The following is a 19,253-nucleotide window of genomic DNA, read 5'->3' as shown; positions in this document are numbered from 1 at the left end:
ACACACACACACACACACACACACACACACACACACAGTCACACACACAAATGCTTTTACATCATATCTGTGATTACACCCATAGGCATGCATTTAAACCAACACACGCTTTGCAGATATTTGTGTGTGTGTGTGTACAAAGAGGATCCAGATGTCAGTGCAGGTCAAAGAGGCCTCATGTGTGTATGTGTGTATGTGTGTGTGTGTGTGTGAGAGTCTCTGGGGGACGTCCCACTCAGACTCATACTGGTTGTTTATTACATGTCTCTGTCTCTGTGTTGGTTTCATGTTTTTAGGTAAAAGCACAAAGACAGAAGTACAAAGAATCACCTGTTGTGGGAGTTCCCACTCGAATCAATAAACTGGTGACGAGTTAGAAGAAGGAGCGAGTGTGAAGCAGCGGATGTGACACAACAGACAATAAACAGAACAATACTTTTAAAACGTTACATTGCTTTGAATCTGTCTGAAAACACAGAGACGCTGATGTTCTGAAACAGGAAGCAGTCTCTCCTCTGAGCGGGCAGCGGCGGCGTCCAAACGGTTTCACAACAAAATACCAAACTCAGGTTCTGGCGTCCGACATTCACCAGGATCTCGGATCCAGCTGGCGAATCATCTTAGGCATGTTCAAACAGATGATTTGCTTTTATATCTAAGTGATGTCGACAGCAGGGATATGAATCATGTTCTGAAGCAGGTGCAGGTGGATGAGCTCCTCACAGCAGGAGGTCTCACTGAGGAATGAGCTGGAGGACGCCGCCCTCTGCTGCCCCCTGCTGCTCAACCTCCACATGTGGATCCTGACACATCAACAGTAAATTAATGTAACTCATGTAACTACAGGTTTAAACTCTCCACTGAAATTAAACTTTAAAAGTGTGGAATTCTGCTTTATTCTCTTGTTTCATCATCTCTCTTTTGTCAAATCTTGTTTTAATTGCTGATCTTTTCATTCACATTATTCCCTCTGATGCTGAGGGGACGTGTCTACTCCTTTTGTGTTTGTGTGATTGTTTGTTTGTTTGTTTATTTGTTTATCAGCAGGATTTAGCAACAACAACTGAACAGTTTTAAACTTGTGTGGATCCAGAGAAAGAAACAGATCCAGGACGTTTTCAATCTCTTTCTTAAACATTGAGGTTTGGATTGTTTTCAACATTATTAGGGCCCGAGCACCGAATGGTGAGAGGCCCTATTGAATCTGTAAGGGTTTTTATTATGATTTCCCTTTGGGGGGCTTTTTAAGGGTCTAGACATGCTCAAAAAGTTATGAAACTTTGCAAGGAAATTCAAGGTCTGTGGATATTTTGTATTCTGGAGTATTTGGAAATGGGCGTGGCAAAATGGCTCAACAGCGCCCCCTGGAACCAGCCCCTAGATTTCCACATAACTGATTTTCACCAAAATCGGGAAACAGGTGTAACGTGACCAGTCATGAAAAAAAGCCTCTTGGAACATTATGAAAAATGCAACAGGAAGCCCGCCATTTTGGATTTAGCGGCCATTTTGGCCATATTCCACATTTTTTCTTTGATACACTTGTACCAGGGTTTTCATCGGATCAACTTCAAATTGAGATGAGTGTCATCACAACAAGATGGAGATAAAAACTGACTGACGCATTTTTTTTTGTCACACGGTGTGACCGTGGCGTGGCATCAAAGTTTGATTACACGCCATTAAAACACGATGTTCTGTAACGCGGACATACATGGACCATGAATCCTTTGATTTCAGTCTTCCTAGTTCAAAGGAAACTTTATGTCTTGCAAAGGTCACGTCTCTTTCTCTCTCAGAACTGTTTTTTTTTGTTTTTTCAGACAAAAAGCATGCAACACTTCAAAATGCATGTGCTCGGGCCCACCCAGTGCTGCTTTGCAGCCCTAGAAATTTTATATTTTTATTATTATTATTTATTATTATTATTATTATTCAGGCAAATGAATTGGCTTTTTGAGGGCTTTAACATGCTCAACATCTCACAAAAATCGATACACAGGTGTATCATGACCAGACAAACAAAAAAGTCTCAGGTGCAATTGGAAAAACACAACAGGAAGCCTGCTATCTTGCATTTAGTGGCTATTTTGGCCATATTCCACATTTTTTGTTTGATGCACTTGTACCAGGGTTTTAATCGGATCAACTTCAAATTGAGATGAGTTTCATCACAACAAGATGGAGATAAAAACGGACTGACAGATTTTTTTTTAATCACACGGTGTGACCATGGCGTCGCGTCAAAGTTTGATTACAAGCCATTAAAACACAATGTTCCATGGACCATGAATCCTTTCATTTCAGTCTTCCTAGATCAAAGGAATTAATTATTATTTTTTTAAGGAAAAACGCATGGAACACTTCAAAATGCATGTGCTCGGGCCCGCCCAGTGCTGCTTTGCAGTCCTAAAAATTGTAGTTAGTATTTACTTCTTATGATGATATTTATATAATTATTTAGTTGTTTTGATGATATTTATATTTGTATTAAGTTGTTGTGGTGATACATTTTTATTTTTATAAGTATTTAATTCTGATGATGATATGTTTATTAGTATTTAACTCTTATGATGATATTTATGTAATTATTTAGTTGTTTTAATGATATTTATATTTGTATTAAATTGTTGTGGTGGTAAATTTTTATTTATATAAGTATTTAATTCTGCTGATGATATATTTATTAGTATCTAATTCTTATGATGATATTTTTATCATTATTTAGTTGTTTTGATGATATTTATATTTTTATTTAGTTGTTGTCGTGGTGATACATTTTTATTTATTTAAGTATTTAATTCAGATGATGATATGTTTATTAGTATTTAATTATTATGATGATATTTATGTAATTATCTAATTGTTTTGATGACATAACAAATAAATCTCTTCTGCGTCCCAGCCGAGAGCAAACTGCAGAGAAAGACCAAACCCGACTCTGCAGACACCCATACATGTCTGAACACGGCTAACAATAACATCGTGATATGTAGAAGTAAAGTTGAAGTATAATTGAATCTATTGAAGGTCCAACCTCAATTTCTGTTCCTCATTTGTTTTTCACCATCATTTTCAACGTGTTGAAGACAAATCATCAGGTGGTTCAACACGTGAGGCCGGTTAGTCAACCTTTTCCTGTCACCTATGCATACAAATACGTGTTCGACTGCATTATATAAGACAAACACCGCCTACCCAGTGGTGGAAGAACACAGCTCTTCATACTCAACGTTTAGGCGTAAAACGAGTCGAGAGACAAACATCCTGGAGGAGGAGGTCATGAGGCGTCGCCCTCACATGCCTTTCTGCAAACACCTGTTACCTGCATTTAGCAAGGAAGAAACAACACTTTGAACAGATAGTTCACCCAAAAATTCCCTCGTCCTCTACTCACCACGATACCGATGTTGGTTGAAGTCTCTGAGTCCACAAAACACTTGAGGAGTCTCGGGGGTAAACTTAAACTTTAATGGAAGTAACTGGTGACCTCTTCTTCAAATGTAATAAAAGAACAGAAGAAAAACATAAGACGCCTCCATGCTGCTCCTGTGGTGTCATCCAGGTGTCATTCAAATTATTCTATCAAACTTGATCAAGCACACATTTTGAGATTTGTAACAATAATATCTCTGCCGATATCAAATTTTTATGTAAAGATACAGAAGATTAATGACAATACCTAAAACCCCTCGACCTTCACTCTGTGGAACAAGTTAAAATGTCTTCTTCTGCGTTTTGGGATAATTACAGCGGTGGTCAACAACTGGGTCAAAGCTCAGGCTAAAATCGCAGCAAGATTATTTTGATAATTCGATTTTTGGGATTTCAAAAAATCTGATTCGACATCTTCGGGCAGATAAACCAGGTAGGATGAACACAAAGTTAGGAGTAAGGATATACATGACGAGTGAAAGCGAGTTACTCAGAAGTCTTCGGTCGATCCGGTTCAAACTAAAATGCAGCGCGGCAGCATTTTGTGTCTTAATTATACACGTGTGTCTTCATCTGAATGGCCGAAAGCTTTTTTTTACCAGTTCTACAAGATTTTTTCAGATGATTGACACCCAGTGTGGCTTTAGGGCCATTGAAGACACGAGAGATTCTTCACTGAGACATTTGAACACACTGTTCCCACAAGTGTTAAGCCACAACCCCACAGTTTGTTCCACAGACTTCAGGTTATTTTTGCCATCTCAGTCTGCGGAGTCGTGTTTGTGAAATGAAAACCAAACTTATCAGACACTTAAACAAACATAAGATACAAACCACCTAAAAGGACAAAAAACATCTTTGAGATAATAATTAATTTAACGTTTACTTTGAGTTTTTAGTTTGGTCCACGGAAAATTCTCTGAATGCTGTGAAGTTATTTCAAAACCCATTGATTATCAGTTTACAGGGGGAAGGTCCTTTAAGTAAAACGTTAGTGTTAATATTTGGATTCATCCATATATGCTTAAAATGTCTTCTGCCTCTATACTATAAGTAATTGTGATATGTATATCTGGGAAAGAGACTCAGAACTGAAACATGAATGTTAAAAAAAGACTTTGTTAAAACCTCAGACTGTCCTTCGGTTGTGAAACAGGTATGAACAAGTTTTTTAAGAGGCGCGGTAAAGGTCCTAAAATGCTAAAGTGGACTATGTGACCCTGCAAAAGTGGCGCAGGTACAACAGGTGAGGCAGGTGGGTCTTTAACATATTTTTGAGGCGTGTGCAATGAAAGCACTGTTGAAACTTGCCGGCTAAAGACCTGCTTCATCCCCCTCTGGAAATATGCTCCGTCTAAAATCTGTCCCTAGAGCCTTCTTCATGTCCTTCTTCTCTGTCACATTGGAAAAGGATCAACAGAGACATTTTCAGTCAAAAGTAAATGGTTAATTAAAGTTTACTTTGAGTTTTTAGTTTGGTTCCTTGAAAATTTTCTGAATGCTGTGAAGTTATTTCAAAACCCATTGATTATCAGTTTACAGGGGGAAGGTCCTTTAAGTAAAACGTTAGTGTTAATATTTAGATTCATCCATGTATGCTTAAAATGTCTTCTGCCTCTAAAGTTCCAGGTCTAGTTTAATGATTTATTAAATAAACTATAAGTAATTGTTGATATGTATATCTGGGAAAGAGACTCGGTAAAGGTCCTAAAATGCTAAAGTGGACTATGTGACCTGCTTCATCCCCCTCTGGAAATATACTCCGTCTAAAATCTGTCCCTAGTACTTTATTCATGTCCCTCTTCTCTGTCACATTGGAAAAGGATCAACAGAGACATTTTCAGTCAAAAGTAAATGGAAGCCATTCAATTTCAAACCTCAATTTCTGTTCAATCAGACGTGTCAACAAGTGGGACAACAGGTGAGGCCGGTACGTTGTCTACATTCTTCTGTGAACACCTTCCATTGGTGGAAGAAGACAGCTTCAACCCTGAGGCCCTAAATTAGTGGCGGGACAAACGGGAGGACGGGTTGTGAGGAGGCGTTGACTTGTTCAGAGATAAAAAGGCAAACAACAGGCGATTCAGACACTAACAGAAGAGGACAAACATCTGTTACCTGCATTTAACCGGTGAGACAAAACAAGTATACGTGTACTTTTTATTTTATTTTTATTTTTTCATGAAAATACAGCATTCGATTCTTCTATCAAATTTCTGAAATGCGGCTTTGGACGATGATCTTTTGCTTTCTCATGAGCAGTTAATGAAGTTATTTGAAAAAAATAAGAAAAAAAGTAGCTTTTATTTTATTACAACACAATTGTTCTGCTGTCAAAGGTATTTTACACATTGAGAGATTTTCAAAATCAAATTTCTATATAAAAATAATTTCTTCTTCTTCTTCTTCTTCTTCTTCTTATTCACGCAAATGAATTGGCTTTTTGAGGGCTTTAACATGCTCAACTTCTTACCAAAATTTGCAGAAAGTTAGAAAGTGGTGAAAATTTACGTACTCTGAAGGAATTACAATTATTAGATAAAAACTGACTGACGGATTTTTTTTTTAGTCACACGGTGTGACCGTGGCGTGGCGTCAAAGTTTGATTACACGCCATGAAAACACGATGTCCTGGATATTAAAACACGATGTTCTGTACATACATCGACCATGAATCCTTTGATGCTGAGCCGGTCAAATATCAAAGGAATCTTTGTTTTTTTTATTATTTTCAGGCAAAACGCATGCAACGCCTCAAAATGCATGTGCTCGGGCCCGCACAGTGCTGCTTTGCAGCCCTAGAAATTTTATATTTATAGTTCTTCTTATTATTATTATTCAGGCAAATTAATTGGCTTTTTGAGGGCTTTAACATGCTCAACTTCTTACCAAAATTTGCAGAAAGTTAGAAAGTGCTGAAAATTTACGTATTCTGAAGGAATTTTCATTTTTATTATTTTACTAGATGTAGTAGAGGGTCACCTCATTAGCATAATATTGTGCTTTGACTATTATATAGCATAACATGTAAAGAATTTACTTTCCTGTGAGACCCTCAGGTGCTCCTCTGGATCTTCTACTGGCCACAGGAACCCTTAACAAGACAATCCCTCAGAGAGAAAATATACTGAGAGGCTGTTAACACTCAGTTGTACCTGTTTTTATGAAATAGGCATCTGTGGAGAGAGCAGGTTTGCATGTGGGATGTAATTTACAAAAAGTGTTAACTTCATGGCTGCTCTAAACTTGTTTCATGGCTTGATATGAACATTTACCGTATACACTCCCCTTTTACTCAAGAAACGTGTTTCACTTAATGTTACTTTACTTTAATGTTTGAGCTTCTCCGTGCAGTATGTGGCTGATAGTGTATGTCTTGGATCTTTTATCTGAGAGGCAGATGACGCTGGAAGATTATTCAAACCCGTTTCTCTGTTTACTTTGTCACACAGCATTTAATTTCTTGTTGAGGGACAGTACAAAACCACAGTTAATTTATGCATTCTTCTTCATTTACATAATATGCAAGTACAGAAACAATGGCAATTCATTTATGATTACATACATTTATTTTCACAGTTTTATGTATTTTGAGCCATCTCAAAATAACTGATACATTGGGAAACTCTTATGTAACTAAATTCTTTCCATATATGTCAGAAGAATTGGAACCAAGTTGGAGTAGTTAGGTCTCAAATGTAACGACTTATTACGTTATAATTGCATTATTATTTAGGGCCCGAGCACAGACATCAAAGGTGTCTGGTGAGACCCTATTGAAATTGTAAGGATTATTATTATTATTTATTAGGGCCCGAGCACTGATCAAAGGTCAGGGAGGACCCTATTGTTATTGTAAGGATAATTTTTTTTCTTTTTCTTCTTCTTCTTCAGGCAAATTAATTGGCTTTTTGAGGGCTTTAACATGCTCAACTTCTTACCAAAATTTGCAGAAAGTTAGAAAGTGGTGAAAATTTACGTATTCTGAAGGAATTTTCAATGGGTGTCATCAAGACAAGATGGAGATAAAAACTGACTGACGGATTTTTTTTTAATCACAGGGTGTGGCCGTGGCGTGGCGTCAAAGTTTGATTACACGCCATTAAAACACGATGTTCTGTAACGCGGATATACATGGACCATGAATCCTTTGATTTCAGTCTTCCTAGATCAAAGGAAACATTATGTCTTGCAAAGGTCACGTCTCTTTCTCTCTCAGAACTGGTTATAATTATCATTCATTCATCCCCCTACCTGTATAAAAATACCCGCTTTTCTTGATTATTTTAGTTCAATTATAATTCCGTTTTTAATTCTATTGACCTGGTGGAGAATGTCACATCTCAAACCCTGGACAAATAAAACTAAAACTGTTTGCATGGATAGAAACCACAACAAAGTGCCTTTCAGCAAATTGGGTGAAGTGATCCTTCGAGGTGACAGGTAGTCATCTTAGGGAAATCTGAGCCTATGAAGCCTTTGAAGTTGGTTGAATCTTCTCAAATGAAGTGCTGCTACCAAGTATTACTGACCAAGAGCTAAAATGATTATTAAACTGTGCAACAGCGGATATCCATGCAAGCAGGTTATTGCTTCACCTCTCTCACCCCTCAGAAGATATACTTATGGAGCTCATCAAGGTCAATGTCTCCAAAGAAATTATCTGAAATAGAAGTTTTCCATGATATCCCTACCAATAAACTTATCGTGATTAGATAATCACCCCCGGTCTAATGATATCATATGACAAGCGACGTTGTGAAGAAATCAAGATACGTTCAGAAAATGACCTCATGTATCCCTTCACCATATAAGACTATAGACACAACCTAAAACTTCCTCAGGTAAAAAATGATGTAACCATGATCATATGGTAGGAATGACATCGTCATGTCATTTGAGTCCGAAAATGGTCATACTTATTAATGCATAAACATTTGCTACGAGTAACAGCTATTTAGTTATTTAGATTAACCAATCATTTCATTTTACAGTATAAATGGCATCATGAGATATTGAAAATGACATTATTTCAATATAAGAAACGTTAGTATTTCCTGAGTGGGGTATACACACAGGGTATGCATCACCCCCTGATACGTCTCATTTTAATTTTGTAAAAAATGCCCTTCACAGTTGGTTTGAACGTACGTTGATATGATCTTTTGTCTTATTATGTTTCAGAATCAATCTTTTATCTTCAAAGACTGAAAAAGAAAAGCTGAATTTTGGCATTTTCTCGTTTTTACTTCAATCATTAATGGACTATTAAAGATGTTGCAGATTAATTCTCTGTTGATTGTTGTTACTTTGGTGAAACCTTTTTACAGGTTGAGGATGCCACTGACTATAATAACTTTTGTCTTTCCTCCAGCTTCTCCTCGAGGCACTGAATGATAATTGGGTCCACTTTGGGGTCAAACTTATTTGCGAACAAGTGGCCATAGTTAAGCAGCCAACGTATCTCTGCATCACCAAAAATGCAGACGCTGCGGACGTGTACCCCGGAGCAAGGTGGGTACAGGTGTTCCTCCAAGTAACTCCACTTCACCAGCCGGGTCTTACTCATCAGGTCAGTGATATCAGGCTCAGGTCGGGGCACCTCCCCGGGGACACCTGGCAGTCGCACAAGCGTGGCCCAGAAGTGTTCATCTGGGGAGTAAGTGTCCTCTGACCAGACTAAGAAATCCTTCACCACCTCTGAGGTGTTCATATGCACAACAAAGTCCTGTGACAAGACAAAATAGGCATTGCCAATAAACATCTCTATGCCGTGAGGGGGTGGAGGCTTTTTCTGCTCCGTCTTCATCGGCATTTTTTGATATTCATGTGGGATATCTTTCAGCTCATAATGAAAAGAGTACCTTATTTCCTTATAGGGAGTGGGTCGGCTCGTCTCCAGCATATTAGCCCCCTTTAACTTCTTTAATTCCGACACCAACTCGATATTGGTCTTGAGGGGAAAATCTGGGCCACAGAGGTTGATGACATACCTCCACTTAACCTCTGACCTCAAAAAGTCAGACAGACAGTTGAGATCAGCTTGCAATCGATTGATGCTTGCGTAATAGACTGACTCTCGTTTGGAGGCAATGAAGACGTTGGGCAAACAGCTTACCAGACCCTCTATGGCAGAGATGAACTGAGGTGACGACTTCTGGTCGTAGTCAATACAGAAGATGTTACCTGGTGAGTACAGAGTTTTGATGACTCTCTCCACCATCCATGCAGATTTATGCACAACCAGGGAATAATTATTATTATTATTATTATTATTCAGGCAAATGAATTGGCTTTTTGAGGGCTTTAACATGCTCAACTTCTTACCAAAATTTGCAGAAAGTTAGAAAGTGGTAAAAATGTACGTATTCTGAAGGAATTTTCAATGGGCGTCGCAAAATGGCTCAACGGTGCCCCCCCCGAGACCCATGGAACGTGTTCACATTGACCGTTCTTCACAAAAATCGATATACAGGTGTATCATGACCAGACAAACAAAAAAGTCATTATTAGGGCCCGAGCACTGACTTCAAAGGTCAGGTGAGACCCTATTCTAATTGTAAGGATTATTTATTATTATTATTATTATTATTATTATTATTATTATTATTATTATTCAGGCAAATTAATTGGCTTTTTGAGGGCTTTAACATGCTGAACTTCTTACCAAAATTTGCAGAAAGTTAGAAAATGGTGAAAATTTACGTATTCTGAAGGAATTTTCATTATGCTTATTATTGAAAGTGGTCTCAGAGTTTTAGACCCAACTTTTTTTCCCTCAAACACATGGTAGTCAATAGGATTAAAAAAAAAGAGAGAGATTAAAGTAAATCTTGTCATAAATTAATAAAGTAAGATGGGTGATATGGTATCTGACTGTACCTTGAATACGAGTTTAAACAAACAATTTTGTAGAACTTGAATGGAATTTACTTACAGCACTTTGTAGTTTGGCTTTCTTGAAGAAACTGTACTTTCTTGATTCTTGTTGTTCTGGGTTTGTACCCTTATGGTTGAATACACTTATTGTAAGTCGCTTTGGATAAAACGTCAGCTAAATGAAATGCATTGCAATGGAGTCTTTTTGGTGAAGAGTAGTTTCTGTGAATAAGCCTGTGTTGTACAAAGAGTTTAGCGCCTCAAATAGTGACCTTCACCATTTTACCTTCAAAGTACCGAGGAAAAATATTTAGTTAATGTAATTATTGACAAAACTGGAGGATTCACTTCTTTTTAGTTCGCATTTTTTTTAACCTCCAGATCTTAATTTTTGGCCTTTTTCTTCATTTGTGCGTGTGCTTCTTGGGATTCTACTATGTGGATTTTGTAGTTAATGTGTCAACAGTATCTCCAAGGAAACGGCAAAATCGCTGCCAGATTCATGAAACGGTCTCTCTCTTCTCTCTCTCTCTCTCTCTCTCTCTCTCTCTCTCTCTCTCTCTCTCTCTCTCTCTCTCTCTCTCTCTCTCTCTCTCTCGCTCTCTCTCTCTCACACACACAAACACACACACTTTGTGTAAATAAGGTGGCTTGGGATGGATTCAAATTCCCGGCTACAATTACTGTCCCAGTCCGCTCGTGCTTGTGAAACTTTCATGTGAAAACTTATTTTTTAAAGACTGATGAGGAGGAACACACCTTTAATGAAACAAATAATTGTACATGTTGTACAACAGATCAACACCTTGCAAGACACAAATATATTTATAAATAAAACAAAAAGGAAATACAAGTAGACGCACACCAACTATCCCTTTCCAACCATCAGTTAATATATTATTCCCTGATCACTCTCCAAATTGATTTCTCTCTCTCACACACACACACACAAACTCCTGCAGACAGAAGAGTTTTTCTGGGAGATCACGACCTTACGCTGTGTATTAACTTCATTGTTGCAGAAGAAGCAACGCCCTGTTTATCCAGAAAAATTAATATGAGTTCAGCAAGTTTTATAGTTATTCATAGTTATTTAATACATCGGTTCAATGCATAACAATTTTGTTGATATACTATGCATTTAGTTAAAAGAGTGTGTTTACATTTTATTGTGGAATACATCCAGAACTCACACTGCAGGAAGACGTGACAGCTACTCCTCTCCCACAATGAGGCTACTGAAAGAAGGCATGTTTCTCCTGATGGTCACCTTTGCACTTGGATCACTATGGATCTTCTCCCTACCAACTTGCAGTAATCCAGGCCAGAATTCCAGCTCCGTTCTCAGGTACAGCTGGTTGGAGTATACAGACTCTGATGACAGCCCAGAGAAAGTGTGCAACTGCTCAGGTATCCTGCAGGGAGGGAGGGAGGCACTGGAGCAGGCCAAATTACTGACCACCACCAAAGACTTCACCGATAGTGTTCACATCCCTGATGAACATTACATGAATGCAACTAAAGACTGCAGGTGTGTTGCTTTAAAACTACAGATTTTAGCCATTATTTGAATATTGAATTCCACTTAAATCACTGAAAGTTATTTGTTTAATAATATTTATTTACAGTGCATTTAAATTAAGAAGAAAATACTTAACATCTCCGTTGAGCCAGGAAGAAGAGGACTTCCCCCTTGCATACTCTATGGTTGTGCATCATAAGGTATGCAGATTCTAAAGCTTGAATTTTAATTAAAATAAACTTTAAAAGTGGAGTAATCAATTTACTTAATAGTCATCAATCAAAGGAGCTTTTCACCCCTGCTTGTGAATTTCAGTTATGTTCAAGTACACAAAACGGATACATAATTAATATATTTTTGTATATGCTCTTAGGTGCAGAACTTTGAGCGACTGCTGCGAGCCATCTACACACCTCAAAATATATATTGTGTCCATGTGGACAAAAAGGCAAAATCCTCATTCTTATTTGCTGTCTTGGCAATTACTACCTGCTTTCCAAACATCTTCATGGTCACTCAGCCTGTTGATGTGGTCTATGCTGCCTGGCCACGTGTCCAGGCTGACCTTAACTGTATGGCGGATCTCTATAACAGCAGCACAAAATGGAAATACTTCATCAACCTTTGTGGCCAAGATTTCCCTCTGAAAACCAACTTGGAGATTGTAAGGACACTGCGTTCACTGAGTGGCGGGAACAGCATACATTCAGAAGAGATGCCTGCAGGTCAAGTGTGGAGAGTGAGAACTGAACACAAAATAATAGATGGAACAAACCAGGTACCTATTTTGAATAACATATATTTATCAAGTTAACATTTTGAATTTACTGGTCATCACTTTAACATTAATTCACAATTTTAACTCCCTCAGGGTACAGGAAAGGCAAATGAGCCTCCTCCCTTCAACATACCCATAAGGTTTGGAAATACCTACATTGTGGTCAGCCGGGGCTTCATCCGCAGTGTGTTGGAGGACAGCCGAGTGCCAGCACTGATGGAGTGGTTTAAACACACCTTCATTCCTGATGAAATGTTCTGGGCAACCATTCAGCGGATGCCCGGAGTTCCTGGCTCAACACCGCCCCACAGGAAATATGACATGTCAGACCTCAATGCCATCGCTCGCCTGGTGAAGTGGCAGGGGCTCGAGGGGTCGCAGGATTCACCGGACTCTGCGTACCCAGACTGTCACGGCAGCCATGTCAGGGAAGTATGCATATATGGTGCCGGGGACTTAGAGTGGATGCTCAAGCAGCATCATCTCTTTGCCAACAAGTTTGACATAGACACAGACCCCGTTGCTGTCTACTGTTTGGAGAAATATCTAAGAAAAAGGGCACTGTCTGAGCTACAATAGATATATTGCAGGTTTGCATTCAATTCAAACCTTTATCAATACACGGAAAGGCCATGTAGCAGCACGTGATTTAATTTTAAGATGTATTTTAAATTTGTTTATAATTCTAGAGTGATGAACACAAATGAAAATGTTTCCTTAGTGGCACTATATTATTCAATCGCAGCCAAAGATATTCATATTAATCATAACAATTGTTGAAAGGGAGCTTTCTCCCCCCTTTTCACTAAGTGCTGTCTCCCTATATTAGACATTTTGTCATTTGATTATTATTTGTAACAGCCTGGCAATTTAGGTTGTAATTGTCAGGCCAAAAGTGTTTTCTGTTTTAGTTAATCTCTGTTGTGTGTGTTCTAGTTGTTTTCATGTTGCACACCCTGTTTCAGTTTCCTGTTTTATTTTGTAGTCTCTGTTCCTTGTGTGTTGTTTCCGTCTTCACTTCCTGTCTGTGATTGTCTGCCCTGCCTTCATGTGTTTCACCTGTGTTCAATTGCCCCTCCCTTCCCTGTGTATGTAAGCCTCTGTCTTCCCTTTGTCCTCTGTGGGATTGTCTGTGTTTCCTGCGGTGTTTGTTCATCTTCCCTCCTGTCTTCCATGGTGCTGTCCTGATCTCCTGAGCTTTGTATCCCTGCGTAAGCCTCATGTTTTGTTTGTTACCTGTTAGTGTTAATGTCTGTTTCCTGCGGTGTTTGTTGGTGCTGTTTTTCCCTTCCTGCGTTCCTGATCTCCTGAGCCTTGTGTAAGCTTCCCTTTGTTTGTTACCTGTTAATGTTTTGTTTGTTAGTTAAGAGCCTCTTTAATTAAAATACCTTTTTACTTTATAATCTCTGCATTTGGGTCCATCTCTCCATCTAAACCGTAACATTATTAGAATTTTGATTATCAATTAGATTATGTAGATCTTTTTTTGAGTTGTGTGTTGAATTATTTTACAGCATGTATTTGTTGACAGTTGATTTTGTTATGTCTGTGATGTTGCTCTGTTTGTTGTTTTTCCAGATCTGTGAATGGGGTCAGATCAGCAGGTTGATCAGGGAGAGGTGTGTAGGATCTAGTCTCTGAGAAAGGAGGGATTGGAGATGACAGAGAATGGATGACGTGTGCTGCATTAGTTGACATTTCAGTCAACCTATTGCATTTATCTGCTGAATTTTTGAAGATGGGTTGAATTGACTGGTCAGCAGTAGCCCAGGGTCCAAACTTGGAGGATATTGTGTTAAAACGCATGAATGGGAAACGCCAAATCTCTATATTATATACAATACTTGTCTCACATGATAGTCATGACAAAAGGAGGGCATGGAGTTTAGATATTAAGGAAGATGTTGAAGAAGCTGAGTGGGCGACAGCTTGTATAATTTATTATTATTATTATTATTATTATTCAGGCAAATTAATTGGCTTTTTGAGGGCTTTAACATGCTGAACTTCTTACCAAAATTTGCAGAAAGTTAGAAAATGGTGAAAATTTACGTATTCTGAAGGAATTTTCATTATGCTTATTATTGAAAGTGGTCTCAGAGTTTTAGACCCAACTTTTTTTCCCTCAAACACATGGTAGTCAATAGGATTAAAAAAAAAGAGAGAGATTAAAGTAAATCTTGTCATAAATTAATAAAGTAAGATGGGTGATATGGTATCTGACTGTACCTTGAATACGAGTTTAAACAAACAATTTTGTAGAACTTGAATGGAATTTACTTACAGCACTTTGTAGTTTGGCTTTCTTGAAGAAACTGTACTTTCTTGATTCTTGTTGTTCTGGGTTTGTACCCTTATGGTTGAATACACTTATTGTAAGTCGCTTTGGATAAAACGTCAGCTAAATGAAATGCATTGCAATGGAGTCTTTTTGGTGAAGAGTAGTTTCTGTGAATAAGCCTGTGTTGTACAAAGAGTTTAGCGCCTCAAATAGTGACCTTCACCATTTTACCTTCAAAGTACCGAGGAAAAATATTTAGTTAATGTAATTGTTGACAAAACTGGAGGATTCACTTCTTTTTAGTTCGCATTTTTTTTAACCTCCAGATCTTAATTTTTGGCCTTTTTCTTCATTTGTGCGTGTGCTTCTTGGGATTCTACTATGTGGATGTGTCTGTCCAAATAAAATTGACAGATGTTTTTGTAGTTAATGTGTCAACAGTATCTCCAAGGAAACGGCAAAATCGCTGCCAGATTCATGAAACGGTCTCTCTCTTTCTCTCGCTCTCGCTCTCGCTCTCTCTCGCTCTCTCTCTCACACACACAAACACACACACTTTGTGTAAATAAAGTGGCTTGGGATGGATTCAAATTCCCGGCTACAATTACTGTCCCTGTCCGCTCGTGCTTGTGAAACTTTCATGTGAAAACTTATTTTTTAAAGACTGATGAGGAGGAACACACCTTTAATGAAACAAATAATTGTACATGTTGTACAACAGATCAACACCTTGCAAGACACAAATATATTTATAAATAAAACAAAAAGGAAATACAAGTAGACGCACACCAACTATCCCTTTCCAACCATCAGTTAATATATTATTCCCTGATCACTCTCCAAATTGATTTCTCTCTCTCACACACACACACACAAACTCCTGCAGACAGAAGAGTTTTTCTGGGAGATCACGACCTTACGCTGTGTATTAACTTCATTGTTGCAGAAGAAGCAACGCCCTGTTTATCCAGAAAAATTAATATGAGTTCAGCAAGTTTTATAGTTATTCATAGTTATTTAATACATCGGGTCAATGCATAACAATTTTGTTGATATACTATGCATTTAGTTAAAAGAGTGTGTTTACATTTTATTGTGGAATACATCCAGAACTCACACTGCAGGAAGACGTGACAGCTACTCCTCTCCCACAATGAGGCTACTGAAAGAAGGCATGTTTCTCCTGATGGTCACCTTTGCACTGGGATCACTATGGATCTTCTCCCTACCAACTTGCAGTAATCCAGGCCAGAATTCCAGCTCCGTTCTCAGGTACAGCTGGTTGGAGTATACAGACTCTGATGACAGCCCAGAGAAAGTGTGCAACTGCTCAGGTATCCTGCAGGGAGGGAGGGAGGCACTGGAGCAGGCCAAATTACTGACCACCACCAAAGACTTCACCGATAGTGTTCACATCCCTGATGAACATTACATGAATGCAACTAAAGACTGCAGGTGTGTTGCTTTAAAACTACAGATTTTAGCCATTATTTGAATATTGAATTCCACTTAAATCACTGAAAGTTATTTGTTTAATAATATTTATTTACAGTGCATTTAAATTAAGAAGAAAATACTTAACATCTCCGTTGAGCCAGGAAGAAGAGGACTTCCCCCTTGCATACTCTATGGTTGTGCATCATAAGGTATGCAGATTCTAAAGCTTGAATTTTAATTAAAATAAACTTTAAAAGTGGAGTAATCAATTTACTTAATAGTCATCAATCAAAGGAGCTTATCACCCCTGCTTGTGAATTTCAGTTATGTTCAAGTACACAAAACGGATACATAATTAATATATTTTTGTATATGCTCTTAGGTGCAGAACTTTGAGCGACTGCTGCGAGCCATCTACACACCTCAAAATATATATTGTGTCCATGTGGACAAAAAGGCAAAATCCTCATTCTTATTTGCTGTCTTGGCAATTACTACCTGCTTTCCAAACATCTTCATGGTCACTCAGCCTGTTGATGTGGTCTATGCTGCCTGGCCACGTGTCCAGGCTGACCTTAACTGTATGGCGGATCTCTATAACAGCAGCACAAAATGGAAATACTTCATCAACCTTTGTGGCCAAGATTTCCCTCTGAAAACCAACTTGGAGATTGTAAGGACACTGCGTTCACTGAGTGGCGGGAACAGCATACATTCAGAAGAAATGCCTGCAGGTCAAGTGTGGAGAGTGAGAACTGAACACAAAATAATAGATGGAACAAACCAGGTACCTATTTTGAATAACATATATTTATCAAGTTAACATTTTGAATTTACTGGTCATCACTTTAACATTAATTCACAATTTTAACTCCCTCAGGGTACAGGAAAGGCAAATGAGCCTCCTCCCTTCAACATACCCATAAGGTTTGGAAATACCTACATTGTGGTCAGCCGGGGCTTCATCCGCAGTGTGTTGGAGGACAGCCGAGTGCCAGCACTGATGGAGTGGTTAAAACACACCTTCATTCCTGATGAAATGTTCTGGGCAACCATTCAGCGGATGCCCGGAGTTTCTGGCTCAACACCGCCCCACAGGAAATATGACATGTCAGACCTCAATGCCATCGCTCGCCTGGTGAAGTGGCAGCCGCTCGAGGGGTCGCAGGATTCACCGGACTCTGCGTACCCAGACTGTCAGGGCAGCCATGTCAGGGAAGTATGCATATATGGTGCCGGGGACTTAGAGTGGATGCTCAAGCAGCATCATCTCTTTGCCAACAAGTTTGACATAGACACCGACCCCATTCCTGTCTACTGTTTGGAGAAATATCTAAGAAAAAGGGCACTGTCTGAGCTACAATAGATATATGGCAGGTTTTTCATAGCAACCAACAATGGAATTCAATTCAAACCTTTATCAATACAAGGAAAGGCCATGTAGCAGCACGTGATTTAATTTCAAGATGTATTTTAAATTTGTTTATAATTCTAGAGTGATGAACACAAATTATAATGTTTCATTAGTGGCACTATATTATTCAGTCGCATTCAATCACGTCTCTCTGCGATGCACACAGCAGCCAAAGATAATAATATTAATAATAATAATTGTGAAAAGGGAGCTTTCTCCACCTTTTTTCATTATTATTATTATTCAGGCAAATGAATTGGCTTTTTGAGGGCTTTAACATGCTCAACTTCTTACCAAAATTTGCAGAAAGTTAGAAAGTGGTGAAAATTTACGTATTCTGGAGGAATTTTCAATGGGCGTCGCAAAATGGCTCAACGGTGCCCCCCCGAGACCCCCCGAGACCCCCGGAAGGTGTTCCCATTGACCGATCTTCACAAAAATCGATACACAGGTGTATCATGACCAGACAAACAAAAAAGTCTCTGGGTGCTGTGACGCCTCGGCTTTAACACTAGGCCCTGTGTTTAATATGTGTGCATTCTCCTGTTTTCCCCATGCAACACGTAGGAGGAGCAGGCTGTGGTTGATGAGGGGCGGGGCTCCAGGTGATGGCCACCAGGTGATTGCCATCAGTATTTAAGCAGTGTCCCGGAACCTCCAAGCTCTCTCTTGTTCCAGCTCTGGCCTGACGCCGTAAGGCTGCCTGCACCTTGTTTTGAGACTGTTGTCTGTATTCATTTTGTTAAATAAACCTGAGTTATTGTTAACGTTACCCGACGGTGTCAGTCTTCCCTTTTGTCATGGCTACTGGGAGCTAGGTAGTCGTGACAGTGCAATTGGAAAAACACAACAGGAAGCCTGCTATTTTGCATTTAGTGGCCATTTTGGCCATATTCCACATTTTTTCTTTGATGCACTTGTACTTAATATTGTGACTATTCAGAATTTTCTTTTTGAGGGCTTTCCCATGCTCAAAAAGTTGCTAAACTTTGCAGTAAATTAGAACGTGGTGAAAATGTACGTATTCTGGAGTATTTGGAAATGGGCGTGGCAAAACCGCTCAACAGCGCCCAGAGGTTTTGCCGTAAAAACTAATGTGGACGCGCACTAGTTATTATGGTTGTGTGTGTGTTTTAAGTGTAGCGGGTGTCATTTATTCTTCAAGGACTCAACGAGTATAATTTATTGGCACCTGCTACAAAACTTAACCGAGGAATACGACATATCCACAGGAGTTGCTGTCTTTCCCACGGTGGTTGAACTTACACAAATAAATTATTTCTAATGTCTTTGTTTCAATTCCTCTTTCCCCTGCTTTCTACCGGTGAGTATTTTCTACATACGCCCTGATTCATACCTTGGCAACGAATCGTTAATTATAATTGATGCAAACATACTTGGCAAATACAGTGTATGATTAAATCACAAGAGCCTGCACGTAGCAAGTCGAGCACAAGTCGGAAGGTCGCAGGGTTGAAATTTATTTAACTGGTTTTACTTGTTGGGT

General features: G+C 38.8%; 3 protein-coding genes across 3 annotated transcripts; 2 read left to right on the top strand and 1 right to left on the bottom strand.

Moving 5' to 3' along the window:
• Nucleotides 1-8,740: 8,740 nt before the first annotated feature.
• On the bottom strand, nucleotides 8,741-14,109 carry LOC133000154 (beta-1,3-galactosyl-O-glycosyl-glycoprotein beta-1,6-N-acetylglucosaminyltransferase 4-like; the record flags this gene model as incomplete). Its single annotated transcript, XM_061070024.1, is given in 2 exon segments — nucleotides 8,741-9,686; nucleotides 14,051-14,109. Coding segments are annotated over 2 exon segments (1,005 nt in total), but the record flags the coding sequence as incomplete, so codon positions are not given.
• On the top strand, nucleotides 11,544-13,193 carry LOC133000372 (beta-1,3-galactosyl-O-glycosyl-glycoprotein beta-1,6-N-acetylglucosaminyltransferase-like). The gene is made up of 4 exons (XM_061070294.1): nucleotides 11,544-11,845; nucleotides 11,943-12,036; nucleotides 12,210-12,614; nucleotides 12,708-13,193. The coding sequence occupies exons 1-4, from the start codon at nucleotides 11,544-11,546 to the stop codon at nucleotides 13,191-13,193; spliced, it is 1,287 nt and encodes a 428-aa protein (XP_060926277.1).
• A 1,939-nt stretch (nucleotides 14,110-16,048) lies between the features above and the next one.
• LOC133000494 (beta-1,3-galactosyl-O-glycosyl-glycoprotein beta-1,6-N-acetylglucosaminyltransferase-like) lies at nucleotides 16,049-17,698 on the top strand. The gene is made up of 4 exons (XM_061070441.1): nucleotides 16,049-16,350; nucleotides 16,448-16,541; nucleotides 16,715-17,119; nucleotides 17,213-17,698. Exons 1-4 carry the CDS (start codon nucleotides 16,049-16,051, stop codon nucleotides 17,696-17,698), a joined length of 1,287 nt encoding a protein of 428 aa, XP_060926424.1.
• Nucleotides 17,699-19,253: the final 1,555 nt, after the last annotated feature.

This window comes from Limanda limanda, chromosome 4 (genome assembly GCF_963576545.1).
Source record: "Limanda limanda chromosome 4, fLimLim1.1, whole genome shotgun sequence".
NCBI classification, from domain to species: Eukaryota; Metazoa; Chordata; class Actinopteri; order Pleuronectiformes; family Pleuronectidae; genus Limanda; species Limanda limanda.
This window is presented reverse-complemented; position numbering and strand designations above follow the sequence as displayed.